The 23,404-nt window shown below is 42.8% G+C and overlaps 1 protein-coding gene across 1 annotated transcript; it reads left to right on the forward strand.

Moving 5' to 3' along the window:
* Window positions 1-662: 662 nt before the first annotated feature.
* Window positions 663-13,438, forward strand: TMIGD1 (transmembrane and immunoglobulin domain containing 1). The gene is made up of 5 exons (XM_002912303.4): window positions 663-744; window positions 3,043-3,321; window positions 6,305-6,580; window positions 12,261-12,364; window positions 13,394-13,438. The coding sequence occupies exons 1-5, from the start codon at window positions 663-665 to the stop codon at window positions 13,436-13,438; spliced, it is 786 nt and encodes a 261-aa protein (XP_002912349.2).
* Window positions 13,439-23,404: the final 9,966 nt, after the last annotated feature.

A 23,404-nucleotide genomic window follows, 5' to 3' on the forward strand; every position in this document is an offset into this window, starting at 1 on the left:
GAAAAAAGGGAGGACTTCATTATCTATAATTTTTAGTCTATACTGGGTTAAGGGAAACACATATTCCAAGGGGAAGGATGGTGGTGGGATAGGGGGAAAGCAGAGATTAACATGATTTCAGACTAGGAACCATGTTGCAAATGAGGGTTTTCTAAGGTATGAACCATTTGAGTCGATGGGATTTGGAGCAGTCTCAAAAACGCTCTCTAGCAGAGAGCAAGTTTTACAAAACTGGCCCAAGAGAGGCTTTCAAAATCAGAATTACTACAGTTCAGTAGAGACTGTCTGTGAATGAAGCAAGTTTCTTCTCTCTTTCTGTTAAAATGACATTCTATCAATTTCTCCAGGGAAGACTGGCTCTGCCTTCCCCAGGGCTGCCCTATAGCTGCCCTATATCTTATAGCCTATTTCCTTGTGGTTTTCTTTTTCTTGCCTTTAAAAAAAAATTCTTAATACTAAAAGTACTTTGAACTCAGTAATCAGAACAAGATTGTTTAATTAAAAACTAGAAAGGGTACTGTTACAGCTGGGATGACTCATCTGGGATTTTATTTTAAATGCATTAACAGGCAAGAGGGAGTTTCATAAACTCAGCATAGACCAAAGTACAGAACCAACTACACCCTTTCTCCCCCAGCAGATCAGACGTCAATTTGTTAAAGATGGCGTGGAACGTCAGTGGCCTAATGAGAATGGGCAGATTTCTTCTCTTAGTGATTTTCTTTCTGCCATGTGAGGTGACAAGTAAGTTCATATTCCTTTGGTCTCTTTGTAAATAAACATTTCCGATTATAACATGATCAGTGGGCATTGGGAAAAATCCAAAACCCAAATCACCAAATACACAGTTGGTGTGGTTCAGAGTAGAGGAGTCAGACAGCATAAGACATTAAATGGAAAAATATTTTTATGGGTCTGATATGATAAGACAGAGCAAATATTCTATTCTCTCTAGAGCCACAGCATAATTTTTCTACGTTTTAATGCATTTCATTACTAATGACATCCAAAATGAACTCTGCTGTTTATGTGAGCATGCCACTTACAGGAAAATCTTTCCTGCATTTGTCCTCTACTCCAACCTGGAAGTGGATCCCTTTCCCCCAACAAACCCGGATTTTATTTTATTTTTTTTTAAAGATTTTATTTATTTATTCGACAGAGATAGAGACAGCCAGGGAGAGAGGGAACACAAGCAGGGGGAGTGGGAGAGGAAGAAGCAGGCTCATAGAGGAGGAGCCTGATGTGGGGCTTGATCCCACAACGCCAGGATCACGCCCTGAGCCGAAGGCAGACGCTTAACCTCTGTGCCACCCAGGCGCCCCCAACAAACCTGGATTTTAAAAGTAATACATAGTCGTAAAAAAAAAAAAAAAAAGGAAATATATAAAAGGATACAAAATGCGTGCCTATGTGGCTCCATCAGTTGAGTGTCTGACTCTTGATTTCATGGGATCGGCCTCTGTCAGGCTAGGCCCAGCGGGGGGAGTCTGCTTGCAATTCTCTCTCTCTCTCTCTTCCCTTTCCCACCCTGTGCACGTGTGTGCGTGTTCTCTCTTTCTCTCTCTCCCCCTCTGTCCCTTTCTCGCTCTAAAATAAATAAAATCTTTAATTAAAAAAAAAAGAATAAAGAAAACTAAATCCCAGGGCACTTGGGTGACTCAGTCAGTTAAGCGATGCCTCCCGCTCGGGTCAGGATCCCAGGGTTCTGGGATCGAGCCCCACATAGGGCTTTCCACTCGGTGGCGAGTCGCTTCTCCCTCTCCAGAGCTCTGTGATCTCTCTCGCTTTCACTCTCTCTCAAATAAATAAATAAAATCTATTAAAAAGAAAAAGAAAACTAAATCCCATCATCTGGAGATAACCACTCAACAACATTTTGATATATATATTCTTCCAGATTTTTAAAAAATGCTAGGCAGAAATCACATCATTTTCACCAGTAGTTCATGCATATTAAAGGAAAAGTTCATGTGTTTACAGACCATGGTAACAAATGTTATGTCAGGGGCAAGTCTGTGGCAGCTAAAGTTAATTTTAGCTTTTGTTACTTGCTTCTGAACCAGGGAATTAAGAACCGAAATTCAGGTATGTTACAGTGAATGGATTTCTGAAAATCAGAGATGAAAACCAACAGTTATATATCCTGATCATTCATTCTACAACAACTCGTCTATGCTACAAACCGCAGCTGTTGAAACATCAATTATTTTACTACACTGCCAAAACAATATTCAAACGTCGGCAATGCAAGACCACATTTTCCACAATCCTATCACCTAATCAGAAATCTTTTCAAATCAGCTTTTGCCCATATTCAATTGCATATTCAATGTTTATATACTTAGAGTAATTACTAGAGATAGAATTTACATTCTGCCTATTCACAATGTTGTGTCTTAAGTATTTTTCAATTTTGTTATAGTCCTTTTTCATTTGTATTTCCCCACCCCCACCCCCTTCCTTTGCTACTTTCAACCCCTTGAAGTAAACAGTTTAAGTCTGGAAAGCATATCTCTACTATTTCTCTCTATTCTTATCAATCCTATTCAGTGTACACACTGAGGTTTTTCCCAAGACTTTTCCTCTTACATGCATGTGTGTATGCATGCATGCATTCTTGTGTGTGTGTGTGTGTGTGTGTGTGTAAGTGGGCTAATTCTGTGCATAGTAGTTCTCAAACTTCACTGCACATTAGAATCCGTCTGAAGGCTTTTTGCAAATGCAATGCCCAGATTGCAGTCATATCAATTAGTCAGAATGTCTGGGAGCGGGAGCCAAGGCATCAGTGTTTTTAAAGATCCCCAGGTGATTCCAATGTGCAGCAAAATCTGGTAACCATCATTTGAACATTTTCTCTCTTGTACTTAATAATACATTATGGAGCTTTCCCCCTGTAAAATCATAGAGATCAATAGGACTATTTTTAATTACTGCAGAGTATTTCATTGCACTGGTGTAACGTGATTTGTTGAACCAATCCCCCGTTTACGCCATTTAGGTCACTCACTCTAGGTTAATAGTTTCTCCCTGCCCTCCCAGGTTCTGTTTTAACTGTGAATAATAGAACTGAGAACTATATTCTGGACACTGGGCTTGGCTCCCAAGAATCTCTGGAATGTGCTGTTCAAAACCACACCCGAGAGGAAGAGCTGCTCTGGTACCGAGAAGAGGGGACAGTGGATTTGAAATCTGGCAACAAACTCAACTCGAGCTCTGTCTGTGTCTCTTCCATCAGTGAGAATGACAACGGAGTCACCTTTACCTGCAAGCTGCAGAGGGACCAGTCGGTGTCCGTCTCGGTGGTGCTGAATGTCATTTGTGAGTGAGGGGAAGACACTGCTAGCCAGTCTGTGTTGTCTGCACTGTATCAAGTGGTACTTGAACCGGCTTAAGAGTGTGCACATTTTCACATTTGCTTGGTGTTGTCTCATTGCCGCATTTATGCTCCCACAACGCATGAGGGTGCCTGTTTCCCCACACCTTCACGAGCACTGAGTATCCTCAAACTCTGAGAATATGCCAGCCTGATGTGAGATTTTATTTTCATTTTCTAAATGTCCACCCTTTCATAAATGTACTTGCTGTTCATGTTTCTTTTCTGTGAAATGCCTGCTCGTGTCCTTTACCCATTTTTCTATTAGGTTATTTGCCTTTTTAAAATTGGTTTGGCTTAGAGGCGCCTGGGTCGCTCAGTTGGTTAAGTGACTGACTGTTGATTTCGGCTCAGGTCATGATCTCAAGGTTGTGAGATTGAGCGCCCCCCTCCCCGACAAGCCCTGTGTGGAACCCCATGTTAAGCCTTGCATGGAGCCCCTTGTGGGGCTCTGCACTGGGTGTGGAGCCTGCTTAAGATTCTCTCTCCCTCTCCTTCTGCCCCTGCAGCCCCACTCTTTCTCTCTAAGAAAAAAAAAAAAAGGAGGAGAAGAAGAAAAAAGAAAACAAAATAGTGCCCGTCAAGTAAAACGATTAGAGTCCTGTGTTACACAGTAGCACTCTAAAACCAATGAGCTGGATCTTTGTGGCTCAATGTGGATATATCTCAAAAACATGCAAGCTATTGAGAGAATAGAGTCTTTTATATAAGCCTCTTAAAACAATACAATGTATCTCCTATTGGTACATTATATGTATAAAAAAACTGGTTTTCTAAAAAAAGATCTGCAAGGATTTACATTAAACTCATAGCAGTGGGTATCTTTGGGGAGCCAGGAAGTGAACAAGATGGAGTCAAAGAGGACCTTAACTTCATCCGAAATGTACCAATTTTTCCAAAAGGGAATACTCACGTATAGCTGACAGGCTTCAAAATTAACTTTAAATAGTTAAATAAAAAGGAACACTAATAGGACATGTCCACAGGCGCTATGGTGTATTTGGTAATTATGTTATCTATTCTAGCAGCTTCCTACATATCTGAATACCATATAACATCCTCGTTGGATATGGATACAGAATTTCAAGCTCATTCCAAAGAGCAACAAAATGTCATTCTTCTGAAAGAGTTATTAATAGCACAGCCTACTCAGGGTCTCATTATTCAGTGTGCAGATTATACAAACTCCTTCTTTCCTCTTCTCCACCTCTCTCTCTCTCCTATTGCCCACTTTTCAAGCACGTTCTTACTCTTCTGCACCTTGACCAGAAAATGCAAGGGGCATGGAGAAGAAAAAGAGTCAGCTCAGCCATTTCTTCTCCTAGATGTTGGAAAGCCCCAGTGGGGGTGAGGGTTGGAATTATTTGGTGAAGGTAAATGTGTTCAGGTATCTATGTCTCTATGGCTGCCCTTATCATGGAGGGAGTAAGGACATGCTCACACGGAGGGATGAGAGAGACTCGAAAGCTCATACCTTCCGTAAATGGTAGTGTTGCCATGAGTGGAGCACCTTCTGGGAGGAGGACATTATTTCTAGAGGATCACTGAGGAAATGCAAGCATGCACAGGCAAATGTGGCCAGGGCAAATGTGGTTCAATAAAATGCAAAAATAGAGGATGTGAGGACACTTCAAAACCACCGTGGCTGCCGCCACCGCCGCCGCCACCGCCACAATGGTAGTAACTAGCACTGTGATAAATGCTTTACAGGCATTATCTCATTTAATCTTTACAGCAGGTGAAGGTATTATCCCACTTTTTATATGAGGAAATTGAGTGGTTACTTAGCAGTTAAGTAAATTTTCAAGGTCACGGTAAGTGGCATAGATGGAATTAGGGACAACTGCATCCCTGCTTCCTTCACATTATACTGTTTTCTCCAACATATTAGTGCAGATTGGTTTCAGAGAGCAAAGACTCAAGGCTTATCCTATTAGGTAGTGTTATACATTGTCTATTTGGTACAGAGTCATTAGTTTTTATGATTTACTTATTTATTTTAAAAGATTTTATTTATTTATTTGTTTATTTATTTATTTATTTGTCAGAGAGAGCGAGAAAGAGAGAGCACAAGCAGGGAGAGCAGCAGGTGGGGGGGAGAAGCTGGTTCCCTGCTGAGCTAGGAGCCTGATGCAGGACTCGATCCCAGGACCCTGGGATGCTTAACCGGTGGAGCCACCCAAGCTTCTTGATTTATTATTTTTACAATTTTTTAAATATTTATTTTTTATGCATTTGTTTCTGATTTCTGTTTTTTAAAGATTTTATTTATTATTTATTTGTTAATTTATTTATTTGAGAGAGACAGAGAGAGCACAAGCCAGGGGAGAGGCAGAGGGAGAAGGAGAAGCAGATTCCCTGCTAAGCAGGGAGCCAGATGCCAGGCTCGAATCCAGGACCCTGGGATCATGACCTGAGTGATAGGCAGACATTTAACTGACTGAGCCACCTAGGTGCCCTTCATTATTTTTTTTTAAAGATTTATTTATTTGAGAGAGAGAGAGAGAGTGCTCGTGTGTGCAAGTGGGGGGGGAGGGACAGAGGGAGAGACTCTTCAAGCAGTCTCCTCGCCGAGTGTCGAGCCAGACATGGGGTTTGATCCCACCACCGATGAGATCATGACCTAAGCCGAAACCAAGATTCAGCCGCTTAAATGAATGAGCCGCCCAGGCGCCCTAGATTCATTATTACATACATTTGTTTCATGGTTCATTTCTCTACCACATAGAAGTTCTATGAGGTTTGGAACTGGATATATGTTCTTTACCATTGTATCCCCAGTTTGCAGTCCAGGCATAGGGTAGGTACTCAATAAATTTTTGTCAAATGAATGAATGACTACATGAGAAAGACTGAAGGAAGAACTTGAACGTTGACAGTAAACTACTGCTTATCTCTTAATTCAACCTAAACGCTTGAGTCTTGCAGTTCCCCCTATTCTAAGTGGAGATGACTTCCAAACAGTTGAGGAAGGCCGTGATGTGAAGTTGGTTTGCAGTGTGAAATCCAACCCCCCGGCTCAAATGATGTGGTACAAAAACAGTAACTTCCTGAATTTAGAGAAAAATTACCAAGTCCTTCAGACAAGTGAGTCTCTTCAACTGTCAATCACCAAAGTCGAGAAATCTGACAATGGAACCTACAGCTGTGTTGCAAATTCGTCTCTGCAAACGGAGACCAAGGACTTCCACCTCATCGTCAAAGGTAACTCTCCTTTTAAATAATCGTAAGCTAAAAGTCAGAATAGGTTTTCATAAAGATTTTTGTGGCAACAAATGATGATGACAATTGTGATTAGTAGCTATGATTTTCTTCAGAGAGTCATCCCGATCCAAGGAATTTCCACTAAGAATTCCAATTCTTCCATTTAGGATACTCATTCCATATAAAACACTGCTTTTTGAGCAAAGGTCCTTTTTAGAACCAAGTGCTGGAAGACGATTCTGGTTGGCTTTTGGGGAGGAGTACCTTTCATGAATTCTTCTGGGCAACAAAGTTTGTAGGAACTGGACTTTTGAGTTTACAGCCTAATGACAAACAGAAAGAGATGTCAGAAACACAAAGAGAGGGGCACCTGGGTGGCTCAGTCGTTGGGCGTCTGCCTTCAGCTCAGGGCGTGATCCTGGCGCTCTGGGATCGAGCCCCACATCGGGCTCCCTGCTCCGCTGGAAGCCTGCTTCTTCCTCTCCCTCTCCCCCTGCTTGTGTTCCCTCTCTCGCTGGCTGTCTCTCTCTCTGTTAAATGAATAAATAAAATCTTAAAAAAAAAAAAAAAAGAAACACAAAGAGAAAGAAAGATAGGTAAGAACATGAATCTCTAAAATCACTCCTAACACTGAAGTTGTAATCTATAGCCCAATCAGTAGTGAGGGAGGGGGAAGATGGTGCAAAAAAGGTCTTTCTCTTGGCTTCATGCTACACCTACCCAGATTTTTCACCCTTGTGATAAGTAACAGGGAACAAATGAAGTTCAAAGTGTTCTTCATTCATACACAAAGAGAAAGGGAACCTGAGCAGAGAAAGCAAGGAAAACAGGAGAAAGAAACGAGGTCAGAGAGTGAATGGAATGCAGACCAGGGTTCCTACGCCTCCACTTACAGCGGGCTACTGTGGCAAAAATTGTCTTTGAGGTGAGCAGCACGAAAAGAGATTTTCAAGAATACAGCTGTGATAACTGGAAGAGGAACGGCCGTCTTGGTAGCAGGATAAAGGAAGCCACATCTAAGCACAGCAGAAAAGAACCGTAGAGGATGTAGTCTTGAGGACTTCTGTAGATAATGCCCTAGCCCTGGAAAGTTTTGGACGTTGAAGCAGGACAGCGCGAGACGGAAATTGGCAGCAGTCAAGCCTGTCAATTATTCTTTGTTGCTACGAATCCAAGTTCAAAAATAACTTTCTTTTTTTTTTTTTTAAAGATTTTATTTATTTATGTGACAGAGATAGAGACAGCCAGCGAGAGAGAGAGAACACAAGCAGGGGGAGTGGGAGAGGAAGAAACAGGCTCCCAGCGGAGGAGCCTGATGTGGGACTCGATTCCGGAACGCCGGGATCACGCCCTGAGCCGAAGGCAGACGCTTAACAACTGCGCCACCCAGGCGCCCCAAAAATAACTTTCTTTTTGATACAGATTCTGAAAGTTTGGTTAATATAGTTAAGTTTTCTTAGATAACATCTCTTTTAATTTGAAACTACCATTTACTAAGACCCTTACCTGTCAATTTTAGTTGCTGAATACACAGGCCAAAACATACTAAAAAATCTTTGAAGTTTGCTTTCATGTTAAAACCGCAATTATGAAGTTGAGAGACCTATCAGATTGTGTCATCTGCAAACTCGGGCAAGCTCATTTTCTGGTTAGAAAGCCTTAGTTTGGGTACATTTTAAAAAGTCCCTTCTTCTTCTAATTGGATAATATGGATCAGTTGAAATAAAATTTAATTTTTCTGAAAAAAAAATGAGAAGGAGAAAGGCAAGATACCTGGTGCAGCAGGCACAGAAACGCTCATGCACACATTTCCCGGTCCGAGGCCAGGAGGCTAAGAGCAGCCAAGCAAGCTGAGGCTCCCACTTCTTGTTAGAACATTATTCACTTTGTTGTTTGCTTCCCTGTGCCCACACATTGCCTTTCTTGCTAGTTCCTGGGAAGCCAGCTGAACCCCTGCCAGAAACGCTGGACGATGTGACCACGGGGCTTATTTCGTCCCCCTCACGGGGAGGTCGGGGACACCAACCCAGCTGAATGCCCATTCCTGTGATCGCTGGCCCGGTCAGTAATTTGCCCTGCCGAGCGGTGACGGTATGCCCAGGGGCTGCTTGCTTTCAAAACCAAACCCACAAATAACCCAACTACTCTTGGGATCAGAAGTGGCGGAGGAGACACCTTGTTGAATCCGGGCCTGTTCACCTCCCCTCCAAAGCATGGGTGGTGGGTTCCTCCAGCCCCGCCATGCTAACCGGCTGTAAAAGTTACGTGCAGAGATGAGGCAGCTGCCTCATCCGTCTCGGTTAAGAAGGAATCACAAGTGCTCCGTGCCATAAAAAACAAAACAAAACAAAACAAAAAAACCCTACAACTCGTGTGGCAAGCAGGATGCTAGCTTGGCAACTTGGCTTTTTGTTGGGCAGGACCCTGTTTGGGATGGAGCTCTTCCAAACCAACTTGTTTTTCTTTTTCTTTTTTTTTTCTTTAAAGATTTTTAATTTATTTATTTGACAGAGATAGAGACAGCCAGCGAGAGAGGGTACACAAGCAGGGGAGTGGGAGAGGAAGAAGCAGGCTCCCAGCGGAGGAGCCTGATGTGGGGCTCGATCCCATAACGCTGGGATCACGCCCTGAGCCGAAGGCAGACGCTTAACCGCTGTGCCACCCAGGCGCCCCCAACTTGTTTTTCTGATTTCTTCCTGCTCTGTTATTTCCTTGGCTGTGGGCTGCCTTCACGGTGCTGAGCGCTCGGCTGCTGGCGCTCAGGTCGTTGTGCTTGCTGTGAGCCCCTCCGGGCTCGGCGCTCTGCAGGGTCGCTGCTAAAGGAGGCGGCGCAGAGCTACGAGTGAAAGCTGGGACCCTGAGCACGCGAGTGTAGCCTATGTGTTGGGATCATCTTGCCTAATAAATACGGAGGGGAAAAAATACCAACTCTGGTTACAAATAAGAGAGGAGAACAGGACAGCAAGAGAGATGCAGCGCACTTTTTATTTCCTAGAAATTCCTCAAATAGTATGTTAGCCAAGATTGGAGCCCCTCCCCCTCCTAGGGTGACTCCAGGGGCCCTGGACTTAAACTTGCCAAAGTCGCTGTCCTGGGAAACTTGGAATCCACAGTGAGCCCGTGGGTCAGGCAGTTTATTTCAGCTCGTTTATGGAGTGAGAGCTGCCACGGGTGGCTTCTTTTTATTCAGCTTGGTAAAAATATTCAGAGCTGTGGCTGATTTCTGATTTCTTTTCCTAATTGTCCTTCCTTGGCTTCCCCTCCATTTTGCCATCTTTCCTTGGCACTGAAAGTGGAAGGGGTCCCTAAGAAGGTGAGGGCCCTTTGGTGTCTCTCGGGGCTGGCTGTTATAGAGCCAGGGGTTACAAGAAGGCCCACCGAGAAGTTCTCCAGGGTATGGGAGCAACTCGCACCCTTGTGAGAAAAATTTTAAGTAACCGCTGGAAGAGAGCAAGAGTAAAGGGTGCTCAATTTACTTACTCCCCCAAATTATCCTGGGCAGGAACCAGACAAATAATAAAGAAGAAAACAAGTAAAAGGTGAGTGGTGAGCGTGTCCCACAATTATGAAGGGATAACCCTATTTTATAACCTTGAAGAATATAGGCCTTGGGCTTTGAAATGAGATTTCTTTTAAGTCTTCTCTTCCCCTCTTCCTCACCTTTTGCCTCTAAGATACTATCGTATGAACCTGTGTCCTTTCTAACACTGACCTCAGTCTGCGTTTCTGTCGGTTGTATGTCTGTCTCACGACTAGCACGTCCCTGAAGGCAGGAGCCTTCCGCGGCTGGCCGATTTTTTGCAGGACTGAGCACAGCACCACTACACAGTAGTTGTTCAGTTAAAATGTCTTGATTACACTCAATCTATGAATTCAATTGTACAATAAATAGCACGCTTTTTATTTATTATAAATTTCTAAAATATTATCTTGGCCAAGATTGGAGCCCCTCCCCCTCCTAGGGTGAATCCAGGGGCTTAGACTGGGTCATTTAAATGTCTTTGTTGATCTTAATTAAGCACTGTTACTTTTGAAGCTTTCATCCTGGGTGGCTCAGATGGTTAAGCGTCTGCCTTAGGCTCAGGTCGTGATCCCGGGGTCCTGGGATCGAGTCCTGCATCAGGCTCCCTGCTCCTTGAGGAGACTGCTTCTGCCTCCACCTCTCTCTCTCTGTCTCTCATGAATAAGTAAATAAAATCTTTAAAAAAAAGTTTCATCCCATATCATATCAAACATTAGAATGAATCACGTTAAGTATACTTTCTGTTAAAATGTTGAAAGGATGTTTGTAACTTGCATACATTTTGAATTTTATTATAAATAAGTTATTAATTTGGTTCTTGGGGTTTAAATATTATTATTATTATTATATAACAGTTGGATTACAGTTGATACAAAGTTACATTTTATAGATGTTTCAACATTTATTAATTTTGACTAATTTTGCCACTTTATTTTCACATTTTGGAACCTATATATGTATATTTTTAAGATTTTATTTATTTGAGAGAGAGAGTGCAAGCAGGGAGGGACAGCAGGGGAGGGAGAAAGAATCTGAAGCAGGCTCTGCACGGAGCTGGGAGCCTGATGCGGGGGCTCGATCTCATGGTACCGAGATCATGACCTGAGAGTGAGCTGGACACTTAACCAAGAGTTGGACACTTAACTGACTGAGCCACCCAGGAATCCCAGAACCAATTTTTTCCCAGGTCTCAACTATTTTCATAGGCTTTTGGGAAGCTTGCAAGCACAGGCACGGCGCCCATCGTGCCTGACGAACAAAACACCTCGGGGTTTCCCAGGTGTTTAGAAAATGAGGGAACATTTCTAGGCGGACGTGATTGCTGCCGATCTCCTTCTAGTCCAAGTTAGAGGTAGCCTCTGCACTTCCATGTCATTTAGAAAGGTAGGAACATCTTTAGCCAAGGTGGGGGAGGCTGGTGCTTAGAGTCCTACTTCCCTAGGGGCACCAGGCAGCCGCCCTGTGGAATGTCTTGTCACCTGCTTGGGGCACCAGCACAGTACTGCTCCTGGGGCCCACAGGCCTTTCTCCACTTAGTCCAGCAGGCTCTTCCACTTGTCTCTTCTTCTGCTTTTTTTTTGTTTTGTTTTTAAGATTTTATTTTTAAGGGGTCTCTACACCCAACATGGGGATCAAACTCACAACCCTGAGATCGAGAGTTGCATGCCCTTCTGACTGAGCCAGCCAGCCGGACACCCCTCAATTTTTCTCTTCTTGCTTTTAAATCCTTTCTCCCTCCTTTACTTTCCCCCTTGGAGATATCTCCTAATATCTTTTGGGTTTTTCAAAGCGCAGGAAAAACCATTGATTTCAGCCTATTTCTGCTTTCTGTGTGGCAGACATTTTGGATGAAGGAAGCACAACATGGTCTGACTACCTGTTTTGGGGGAGCGATTCATATTACAATGAATTATCCTTTCACAAAGGAATGGATCCAACGCCTGTCTCTGCCAGTTACTAGTTCTGTGACTCTGGATCAGCGGTTCCTCACCTGTAAAATGCGGGAGAAACACCTACCTTCTTGGGTGGTTTGGAGGCTTTAATTAAGAGGATGCTCCATGTTAAGTGTAAGGCACCGTGGCTGGGACATGGCAGAAGTGCATAAACTAGACTCGTCTAAATGTTGGCTCTCGTTCCTTGTGTTTGCATCTCCCACAGATAGAACTGTGACGATGCCAATAGAACCCATTATTGCTGCGTGTGCTGTGGTCTTTCTGACTTTGTGCTTTGGACTGATTGCTAGAAGAAAAAGAATAATGAAGGTATCTAAGTATTCTAAGCTATTTAGGTAAAAAGCCATGACCATACAGGCAGAGAACTGGCTGTCAACGTGACTATGGAGCTGCGAACCATACTTGGACAGTCTGGTCTCTCTAAAGATCTAAGATGGAAGTTGCTCAAAGGAATAAAAATTGTACAATTACTATGAGTACAGCTTTAACAAAGAATGGAAATGCACCTGAACAAAACCCTGATGAAAATAGCTGTGGTGTTAGCAGTAGGGAATTGGGGGCTGATTTTTCTTCCTTTTAAATTACCCCTTCTCGTTGCTATGGTGCCTTCGGTACAATAAATAAATATACAGAGAAACGTCTGCTGTGGGTCCAGAGAGCTGCATGAAAAGAAGTGGCACTTGCTGCTCACCTTCAGAGAACAGCCACAGGCCCTGGTGGCCGTGGGCTGCAGCTTGAATTTTTGAATGGCTCGCCTTGTTGGGTAGCTTGGTGCAGAGTGTGTGTGCATAGCTGAATGCCATGCATTTGGCCCCACCAGTTATTCCAGTGCCACAGGGAGGCAAATGGGGCAGGAAGCCTCTAAGAAAAGGGCAGTACGGTCTAGGCTTGTTAGTTATGCAGCAAGATGCATTCTTCTTGAAACATATGGTAACTGGGCATGATTCAGGGCAACAACGTTTCCCAAGAAGAAATACACCCACCCCCTGGTGCCAATCCAAAGCAACTTTTTTCCTGGGGGAAAGAAAAAGGAAGAAAGAAAGAAAAGGAGAGTAATAAATACTCAACTACCTAAGAATCCTGGGAAAGCATTTTGATTTAAGAATTACATTTCTGTAGGTTCGATAGAAATACTTAATATGGCCAAAAACATAAGACCTGCACCCGTGCAGAGGTGTCTGTGTTTCCAGCCACCTCTGGATTGATGAGTAGTTTTCTTGGTAGGAGAGTAACAGACATTTGGGCTTCCTATCCCTTGAGCTACATTGGTGCATTCACAATGTTTATCCACAGCCTTAGAAAAGCAGGCAAACTCATCCCCCTTGTGTTTGCTTTTAGCTGTGCATAAAGGATGAGGATCCTCAAAGAGACACAGCTTTGTAAGTACTCGGGGCTGGGGCCAGTGATTTCCCATTAGCAGATCGGTAGCAGTAGTGTGTGTCATAAAGCCCATCCTGGGCAAACTCCTCCTGAGACGGGAGGTGCTGGGAGGTGAAGAGGTTCAGACAAGAATGGAGGGTGGAGGAGAACCTGCCTCCACTTTAGAGAAAAACAGGTGAGGCTAGGTAGGAAGGTTGCCTAGAACTGAGGATACTACCATTGGTCTTTTTTTTTTTTTTTTTGAGATTTTATTTATTTATTTGTCAGAGAGAGAGAGCACAAGCAGGGGGGAGCAGCAGGCAGAGGGAGAAGCAGGCTCCCTGCTGAGCACGGAGCCCGATGTGGGACTTGATCCCAGACCCCTGGGATCATGACCTGAGCTGAAGGCAGATGCTCAACTGACTGACTGAGCCACCCAGGTGTCCCGCTACAGTTGGTCTTAAGCCTGCTCTCCACTTAGGAAGTTTTGGGCTAAATGCTAAGCGCCCGCATTGTATTGCCACCTAATGTAAATGGTTGAGAGGGCTCACGGGGGTGGGGGGGGGGAGCCCGCTGCCTTCCCTTTTCACAATGGGTCTGAAGCCCAGCCCTCATTCTGAACACTGCCTCCTCTGGGGAGCTTCCTTTGTCTGTCGGCTCCAGCCTTAGAGAAGTAAGCAAGGGGTAAAAAGAACGAAGGTGTTCTGTCTGAGAGCATGAATTTTGTTTTGATTTTTTTCCCCTTATTTCCATGATCGTCATTATAATTGATTTCTTGGTTCGTTTCAGATGAGCAAGCTGAGAGGCCATCTCACACAGCAAGAGTTTTGCATCAGGACTTCCTTGATTTATGTAGTCCCATCTGTATTTATTGCTATTATTAAATTCACTCCTGTCAAATTGTCAGAGGTTATGAAGAAGTGTTTCATTAAGCACTGAACAGTAGTTGTTATGACTAATTTGATATCCTTGCAGAACATTTTTATGGAGAACACTATTAAGAAGGAAAAGTAAGATTCTGTCAAGTCTTCTCCTTGAAGGGTATGTTAATTAACAGAGGTTTGTTCCAAAAAGTTTGGTCACCATTTACCATCGAGTCTGTATTTTTCTAGGTAGGAGATGAACAGACATAAGTGCCAAACCAAAATGAGAAGGGGAGCTGAGCATAGAGTGATCAATTTCTAAGTTGCCAAGAAGCACATAAATAGTATCAATTATCATCTTTTTTCACTGTCGTCTCATAAAAGAAATGTTTTAGGACTAAAAAAAGGAAGGATATAATCTCAGAATATAAGGCATTCCTTTAAACAGAATAAATTTAGCATGATGAAAAAGTCAGCATATGTCCTTATTTTTCTCGTCTCACCCTGGTTTGGTGACACAGTCGCAGAAATTGTGAGCTTTCCGTGGAGACGGAGACGAAAACTTCAGGAGCCACGGGGTAGCCAGAGGCTCTGCTCTCAAGCAGCCCTCGCCCTTCTGGCACAGTCACTTGCCTAGATCCAGCTCCATGAATGAGGAATCAGCCCGTACTCTTCTCTTACGCCTCCATTTTCAATTTCAGCTCTTCTGATCTATCATTGACCTTCCCCACTGCCATTCTTGCTTCATTCTTTTCTCCCAAGAGTATTTGATGTCTCTGCTGTATTCACCCTCTAACTTAGATAAACAACAACAACAGCAGCAACACAATTTTTGGCCTAATATTGCAGTAGCTGAACGAGCCACAGCAAGAGAGAGAGATCGGCTATCAGCCAGGTGGTTAAAAGCTTCTTACTGACATGGAAGCAAAGAGAAGGAATGAGCAGATTGTATGAAATCTCAACGGTCTTGTGTGTAAGAGGAACCAAGACACGTCTTCCTGTGAGGTTTCTCTCTGCTTCCTTGGAAACTTCCGCATGGAATGGAGAGAGAGACTGTTAAAGACTGTGATTTTCAGATTTCTCTGTCTCCTTGGAGGCCCCAAAAGGTTTTTGTGGGGAAGCCTTCAGATCTCGTTCCTCATTCAGGATTTCTCAAAGTAGAATTTGGAAGCCCTGTGAAAACGGTATAAGGACAAGGTAGGAAGATTGTGAAAATCTGGAAGTTTAGACAATGAAGGAGAAGCCATGTAAAAAAACGGATCTCAGGCAATGGTGGGTTGGGATAGTTTAAAGTAGAAGGGGAAATGGGAAAAACTTACCTATCTAATTGGACTAGGAATCGGGAGACCTGAATTCCAGTCTTGACTATATTACCCTTAAGCTCTCTTGGGCCTTTGGAATATAAGGAGGTTGGATTAAAAGAAAGATTAATCTTCACATTAAATTTCATGTTAACTCATGTGATTCTCAAAAGATTCTGTAAGAGTTTAGTTAAATGCTGGAAGGAGTTGGCAAGAAAAACTGAAAAGGTAATACCTTTGCCCTACCTAGTAGAATTATGAATCAGCTTTGTTCTAGGACATACAGCAATCCTTGAATATTACAGGTCATCAGTAGGGAATTTCTTCACCCTTACAAACTCCAGTGACCTTGTACATTAGCACAGACAAGGAATATTAACTTGCTTCAACAGAGCATAGCAATATCACAAATGGGCGCTACATTTCACTTTGCCTTAGTTTTGAAATAAAAAACAGAGCCTTTATTAAAAACTATTATTATTTTTTGGGGGGGGGAGGGGCAGAGGGAGAGGGAGAGGAAGAGACAGAATCTTAAGCAGGCTCCACGCCCAGCACAGAGCCCAAGGTGGGGCTGGATCTTACGACCCTGACATCATGACCTGAGCTGAAATCAAGTCTTACACTTAACTGACCGAGCCACCCAAGCGGCCCAAAACTGTGTCTCTTATTTAAAACTAGAAGTTCAGCCTAGAACCTGACTTAAAAGGACAAAATTCCAGAACTTAAAAGAAGCCCCCATAGCCTTACCCTAAATGTCTTTTGTATCTATTATGAGATACTTGAAATTCCAACATTAATAGTCTGTTTTTGACACTTTGGACTACAAATACCAGTGGAGAAGTGACAAAGTCAGTTGCTATCTTCTCAACCTTACTACCAACGGGGACACTTTTTATAATTATCATTTTTTTCCTTCTTGGGCCCTGTTTTTTGAAAAAAAAAAAAAAACCAACAACAACAACTGGTCTATCAAGCAACCTGTATTTATTTAGTAATAATAATCCACTTTTCCAGCACCTGGGTGGCTCAGTCAGTTAAGCATCCAGCTCTTTTTTTTTTTTTTTTAAAGATTTTATTTATTCGACAGAGATAGAGACAGCCAGGCGAGAGAGGGAACACAAGCAGGGGAGTGGGAGAGGAAGAAGCAGGCTCATAGGAGGAGCCTGATGTGGGGCTCGATCCCATAACGCTGGGATCACGCCCTGAGCCCAAGGCAGACGCTTAACCGCTGTGCCACCCAGGCGCCCCAAGCATCCAACTCTTGATTTCAGCTCAGGTCTTGTTCTCAGGGTGGTGAGTTCAAGCCCTGTGTTGGGCTTACTTACTCATATAAAAATAAATAAATAAAACATCAGTGATCTCTGCTTGCCAATCTGAACTTCTTTCATGATGACGCAATTCCCCAGTTGATGTAATTCCATTTCAAAGCAAAGAAATCTGGTACTTTACTTAACCTGGGCAATCTTTTATAGGTTAACAATATAATAATCACTGCCGTTAGTTTTTTTGAATCACTGAAAATAGCTTACAAACTCCTTTGCTCACCAATTTTACCCTTGTTATCACCACCATCACCCGAACCTACTGGCCAAGGGTCATAAAGTCAAATTCTTACAGGGATCAAGCAGATCAGTGAAATAGGCAAGTTGTTAAACAATAGGGAGTGGTGGGGACAGTGGCAAATGGAGAACACAGCTTTGTCTTTTATAAAAGAGGGTGAATAGCTGCCATTGGGGATAGTTCTTCTGATTCTTTAAGAGAAGTCAGAACTCTGAATTTTTATGCATAATTTTCTTAATTAAAAAAATTTGGGGGGTGCCTCGGTGACTCAGTTAAGCATCCGATTCGTGGTTTTGGCTCAGGTCATGATCTCGGGGTCATGGGATGGAGCCCCATGTCGGGCTCTGCACTCAGCGTGGAGTCTGCTTGTCCCTCTCCCTCTGCTCCTCCCCCCACTCTTGTTCCCTCTCTCTCTCTCTTTCAAATAAATAAATAAAATCTTAAAAAAAATTTTTTTAATCCTGAATGTTTAGGAGTAGAAGAATCCTCTCACCCCAATATATGCTAATCTCTGTTAAGTTACAACCCATCATTTTCTTGGGCTTTCATTATCTCATGGAGATTTTTATGAAACAGCTGTTGTGGTTTTCACTTCTGTCCTCCTCTCCTCCAAAGCTCAGGCATGATCTTGAAGAAGTAAGTCAGAGAGCAGTTAGTTCTATTGTGCTGAAGCCTTGACCTGCATTATTTGATCCTGTAAACAACCCTTACGAAGTCCTCATGACCGTCCCAACTTTGATGATGAGGACGCTTGGGCTCAGAATGCTTAACTAACTTACAGAGAGTGACTAAGCTGGGATTCGTATCGGGCTGATCCAAAGCCTGGGGCCTAGAGAAGGGGAGAGGATATCATAGAAGGGGCAAAGTTTGAATAATAAAGACAAACCTCACTTCTCTCATATATTGCCAACAATGGTGTCCAATCCTACTTCTAGTGACCTATAGATAATTTATTTTAGCAAGTCAAGGGAATTTACAACGATCTTTGGAGATGTTACTACACTCCCTGAGATCATTTGAGATGTCCTGCAGTGTTGCAGTCCTGGAGCTGAGAATTGCTGCCCTAAATATTTGCTTGTCCTTCTGACGATCATAATCAAGGAGTATTACTCTTTGCCAAAGGGTTCACCTAGATAATTTATCATTGCAGCAACCCTGAAAGGTAGGTGTTGGAACCCTCATTTCATAGATGAGGAAACTGAGGATTAGAGAAACAGAATAACTTGCTCCAACTGGCACAATTAGCATGGGGTGGAGCTGGGATTCACCGACCTCACATTGACCTCACAGTCCACGCTCCTTTCCTACACCTCACTGTCCTGGGGTGGGGGTGGGAGGACAGGAGGAAAGACACTGGAATGTGATTGACCGCAGCTTACTGACTGGGGGCTTAGGGCTTGTGGCAGAGATATTTATCATTAACTGAATATTCTTGTGCTCTTCACACCTCCCTTTGCCATTAGATAGTGCCTGTGACTAGTCCTAGTCAAGGGGCTATGGATAGAATGAACAGTGTCACTTCTGGGCAAAGCAAAGCAGAATGGGTGCACGTTCTTTAGGTTATCCCCCTCCCCGCCCCCTCGGACACGACCTCTGTGGAGAGATATTAGAGCACCTGTCAGCCTGGGATTCTAAGTAACAATGTGGAACCGAACTACCTGTTCACAGGTAAGTGAGAGACCCTTGCGTTAAACCACTAGATTTTAGGGTTAATTTGCTACTGCAGCAGAACTTAGTCTATCCTGACTAATATAGGTAATTTATTATAATAAGAAATCAGGAGAAGGTTTAATCCAGTTTAATGAAATGATGCTCGATTTCAGGCACAAATTCATCATAATCCCCATCCCCTCCCACCAGGGACCCCGAGTCATTTAAAATGCTGAAAAATCTGCGATAAAATCACATTTTCCCCTTTGAATAAACTTACGTCTTTTAAGAAATAGGGCAGCAGTAGGACAAGCCAGAAAGAAATTTAACTTGTCTCATTAAAAAATCCAAATAATACTTAATCTCATGCCGGTGACTATAAAACACAAAACCCATAATGAATCACAAGTGTTTTAACACTCAGGTAACCTTTCCTCAAAAGCCTCTCTCTGCAGCACCAAGGTTATTCCAGAGCAAAGAACTTAGAGCATGGGTTCTTTTCACTGACAAAGTACTTGAAACATGGAGGACACTATTGCAAATTCCCGAAAACCTGAGTTCTCAGAGAATTGTGCACATGTAAAGAAAGAAATCGGAAATCTGGCATCCTTGCCAACAGGTTCCTACAGTAAAGTACGGCTGTGGAAACTCAGGAAATATCTGCCTTTATTTCCTCAGACGCTCTTATAGCCACAACAGGAACTTCAGCCTCTGTTTAAGTCATGGTTATTAGTAATAATTTCTCCCACTTTCAAGCTAACTTACAGTTTAGGAAACATTTTTACACGTACTTTGTTTGATCCATACAGCCACCCTGTGACACAGGAAGTGCCGTCTTCCTGTCTGATTTGCAACCGGAAATACCAAAGTTCGGAAGGTCGAAGTGATCTGTCCGAGGTCACACGGCTAGTAAGAAGAGTCACTCCTCCTATCACCCTGCCTTTGGGCTCTATGTAAATACTACAATTGCTTTCAGTTTTGTGCAGGGCGCTAATGCAGCCCTTTTGCCTCAGAGGTGATCTTTGAATGCCAGGAAGAAGGGAGACATAAGGAGAGCAATTAAACTAGCGCAAGCAGTTATTCGGAACTGTCAAAATTGAGTTCTCCGAGGAACCTGAAGGACAAGGACGTCACATTACAATAGTTACACTCTTAGAAGTACTTACCTTGTTCTGTCCTAAGCACTTGAAATATATTACAGTTCACTCAATCCTCATAGCAATCACACAACAAGGGTCCTATTTTGATCATACCCATTTTACAGGAGAGGAAAACTGGGGCACACAGAATTTAAGTCATGTGTGTCCTGAGTCACACAGCTTGTCAGGGACTGAACCAGATTTAGACCCAGGCAGTATGGTTTCTGAGTTTCTAACTACTAGGAAAAATTCCCTTTACTTTAAGAACTGACTTACACTGTACTTCCTACATGGCAGGAACAAACATCTGTAGAATGATTTAATCCCTATTAGTGACACACTGAACCTTTGAATTCAAGTTGAAGGTAGATGCAGAGAGATAGGGAGGGAGGGGAGAATGGGCAAAAAATGGCAGGGGTGAGGAAGGAGGGAGAGAGGATGGGAGGGAGGGAGAGATAGCAACATGAAAGTACCGTGAGAGGTCGGCCATTCGTCTCAAAGAACATGTGCCCTGACGTGAGCAGAAGACGAGGAGGAGAATCAGCAAGTTCCCTCCTGGTTCTTAACGTGTGAGCCTCTCATGAGCTGAGGATGAGTCTAGTGTTCAAGGATGTACACTTTTCTTACAACATGGCTCCTAGATGCAAGCCAAGTTCTTAATCTGGTTCTCAACCAAAGAAACAGTGATCTCTTCCCGTTCTGGAATGAAAACCGGCTTTGCTGTGCTTATTAGGAGGAGCTATTTGGATCTCGGAAGTGACACTTTCCCAACGAATTTCCAAGGATATTGATTATAATCAATATTTGCCTGACTTTGGAACTTAATCCTTGAGTCTTCAAGCCACAGCCACTGTATCATCCAACCTGACTGGTGCTAAAGGAGGTCATTGCATTCCTGGAGTTTGTAATGCAACTATGCTGTGTATATTCAACGTTGCTCATGGAAAAGTTTTAGCTACCAGATGTACACGGAGCTACCGGATGTATGAACAGTTGCTTCAAAAAACAGGCCTCCCTTCTTGGCTCGGCCGCTAATGAGCTGCTCAGCTCAAGGATGTCCCATAATCTTCCAGAGATTCCAAATGGAGGTTCTAGACCAAAAGATAATCTCTAAGATCCTGTGAGTCTTCATATTTAATGACTGATCATGAAACACCTCTTTGGAGGCCTTCCTACCTCCTTGTATGGCATTTTGCAACCTGTATGTTTCTTTTGCAACAGATTTTCAGCCCCAAATGGGTCATTTTTCACTCTAGCTGTCATTCGTAGGCTTTTATAGGCAGCTCAAGGGCATAATTTAAAACATTCCACCAAAGAGGATATAAACTTGGCTTCTGCTAAAGAAGCATAGCCTTGAATTCTTGAATTTTATAGTTATGGTACTCATAAAAGTGTTTGATAACAAACCCGGCTCACTTGGAAATCACCAGTCTAAAGGACTTTGCCCCGGTTCGAAATGTGTATCATATTTATTTTTAGGAAAATATTTACTGATTTATTAACAAGTTCATATTTCAGCTAAAGATTTCTGTACAATCTCTTTTGATCATTCTAAATGCAGGCACAGTGCATTTTATGATTCCACAATGCTATTAATCGTCTAACTAAGGCTTCCGTCATTGATCCTTTTTGTCTTGTGTGGTCTTCGTGATTTTCGACCTATATCAGACAAATCAAAATGGGCCAATGTGAAAACAGAACAGCTGCATATGTAAGGGCCTAAGACAGACTTCCTGGTTATATCTCATTTGTCAAAGCCGAGAATAAAAGCACCCATAAACCTGAACCATCCATAAATGGAATGTCCGCAACGGTTGCTTTGTTGCAAATTGAAAAATGACGTACAACACACAACAATTTATAAATCTGCGAGTTTACTGTCTAGGCTGACAAGTCTAAAGTACCTGAGTTTCAAAATGCTTTCACTTACCTTATATCTCTTTCTTTTAAAGATTTATTTATTTGAGAGAGAGCGCGTGAGAGCACAAGCAGGAGGCAAAGGCAGAGGGAGAGGGAGAAGCAGGCTCCCCACTGAGCAGGCAGCCTGACTTGGGACTTAATCCCAGGACCTTGGGGTCATGACCTGAGCCAAAGGCAGACGCTTAACCGACTGAGCCATCCAGGTTCCCCTTACATCTTTTGAGCTTACATGCTTAGCCTCTGGAGTCAGACTCGCTGCGCATATATCCTAACCCTAACTACTTCTCTAGCTATGTGATGGTGTGCAAGTCACCTCACCTCTCAGCTCGTTTAATCCTTACCGCGACCCTGAGTGAGGAGGTAGCCTCTATCTCTAACCCCGTGTTATAAATGAGGAAATACAGGAACAAAGGCTCGTACGCTATTAGACTGTGGCATAGTAAGCACTCACTAAATTGTGGCTATTGTAACTGGTACCCTACTTTTCAGAACAGGAAATGGACATTCAGTTTAAATGATTGTTTGTGCCTATAAATAGTAGTTGGGACCAATGGTAGTTGGGATTCAATGGCCTTCAAACTTCGGCCTCTTAACTCCAGGCTGCTTTCTTATTTAATGTTCAAAAATCAGATTTTCCATTTGACGGCTTTAAAGAAACTTTTTTTTTTTTTTTTTTAGTCCTAAAAAGAGAGACTAATTTTTTTCACCCACTTTCAGGGTGAGAGGCATGTTGTCTTTTTTTTTTAGCTTTTCATTTGCCCTGTGAATATGTTCAGTTTTACTCTTATCTGATGAATTATTCTTCTTGGATTAGGGAAGAGAGAAAATTAAATGAAAGAAAAGTAAAATGAGCTCCAAAAATGAAAATCGAATGAGAAAAGATCATAAAGGATACACATTGGAAAGGCTGCTCTTGGGTCATCAACTCCCCCATGTTAACTTGATTTCTGAAATTTTTATATGCTTTTCATTTGATGCTTTTTATGCATCTCAAGAAGGGCCTCTTTTTTTTTTTTTAAGATTTTATTTATTTATTCGACAGAGATAGAGACAGCCAGCGAGAGAGGGAACACAAGCAGAGGGAGTGGGAGAGGAAGAAGAAGGCTCATAGCTGAAGAGCCTGATGTGGGGCTCGATCCCAGAACACCGGGATCACACCCTGAGCCGAAGGCAGATGCTTAACCGCTGTGCCACCCAGGCGCCCCTCATGAAGGGCCTCTTAAAAGAAACCAAAAATGCCATGATTATCACCCTTCAGTATTTGCTTCAGACAGTGAAGAATGCAGTTCACGAACAAAAGAAGAATTTCAGAGAGCTCTGCTTTTGTTCTTCAGAGGCTTAAGGGAAACCAGTCTAACAACATTCTTAAAAGGAAACAAGGGTCTATGGTCTCCAGGGGTATTTATGTATTTATTATTTTTTTAACATCAATTTTGTTTGTTTCAAGTTTTTATTTAAATTCTAGTTAGTTAACATAGAGTGTAATATTGGTTTCAGTAGTAGAATTTAGTGATTCATCGTGTCCATATAACACCCAAAGCTCATCACCACAAGTGC

The sequence above is a fragment of the Ailuropoda melanoleuca genome, chromosome 13 (assembly GCF_002007445.2).
Source record: "Ailuropoda melanoleuca isolate Jingjing chromosome 13, ASM200744v2, whole genome shotgun sequence".
NCBI lineage: Eukaryota > Metazoa > Chordata > Mammalia > Carnivora > Ursidae > Ailuropoda > Ailuropoda melanoleuca.

What these genes read in the sequence shown, in the direction of transcription:
- TMIGD1 (XM_002912303.4), top strand. Translation starts at nt 663, where the DNA reads ATGGCGTGGAACGTCAGTGGCCTAATGAGAATGGGCAGATTTCTTCTC. An exon ending in GGTGGTGCTGAATGTCATTT is followed by an intron (nt 3,322 to 6,304) that starts GTGAGTGAGGGG and finishes TGAGTCTTGCAG; the next exon opens with TTCCCCCTATTCTAAGTGGA. An exon ending in GAAGAAAAAGAATAATGAAG is followed by an intron (nt 12,365 to 13,393) that starts GTATCTAAGTAT and finishes GTTTGCTTTTAG; the next exon opens with CTGTGCATAAAGGATGAGGA.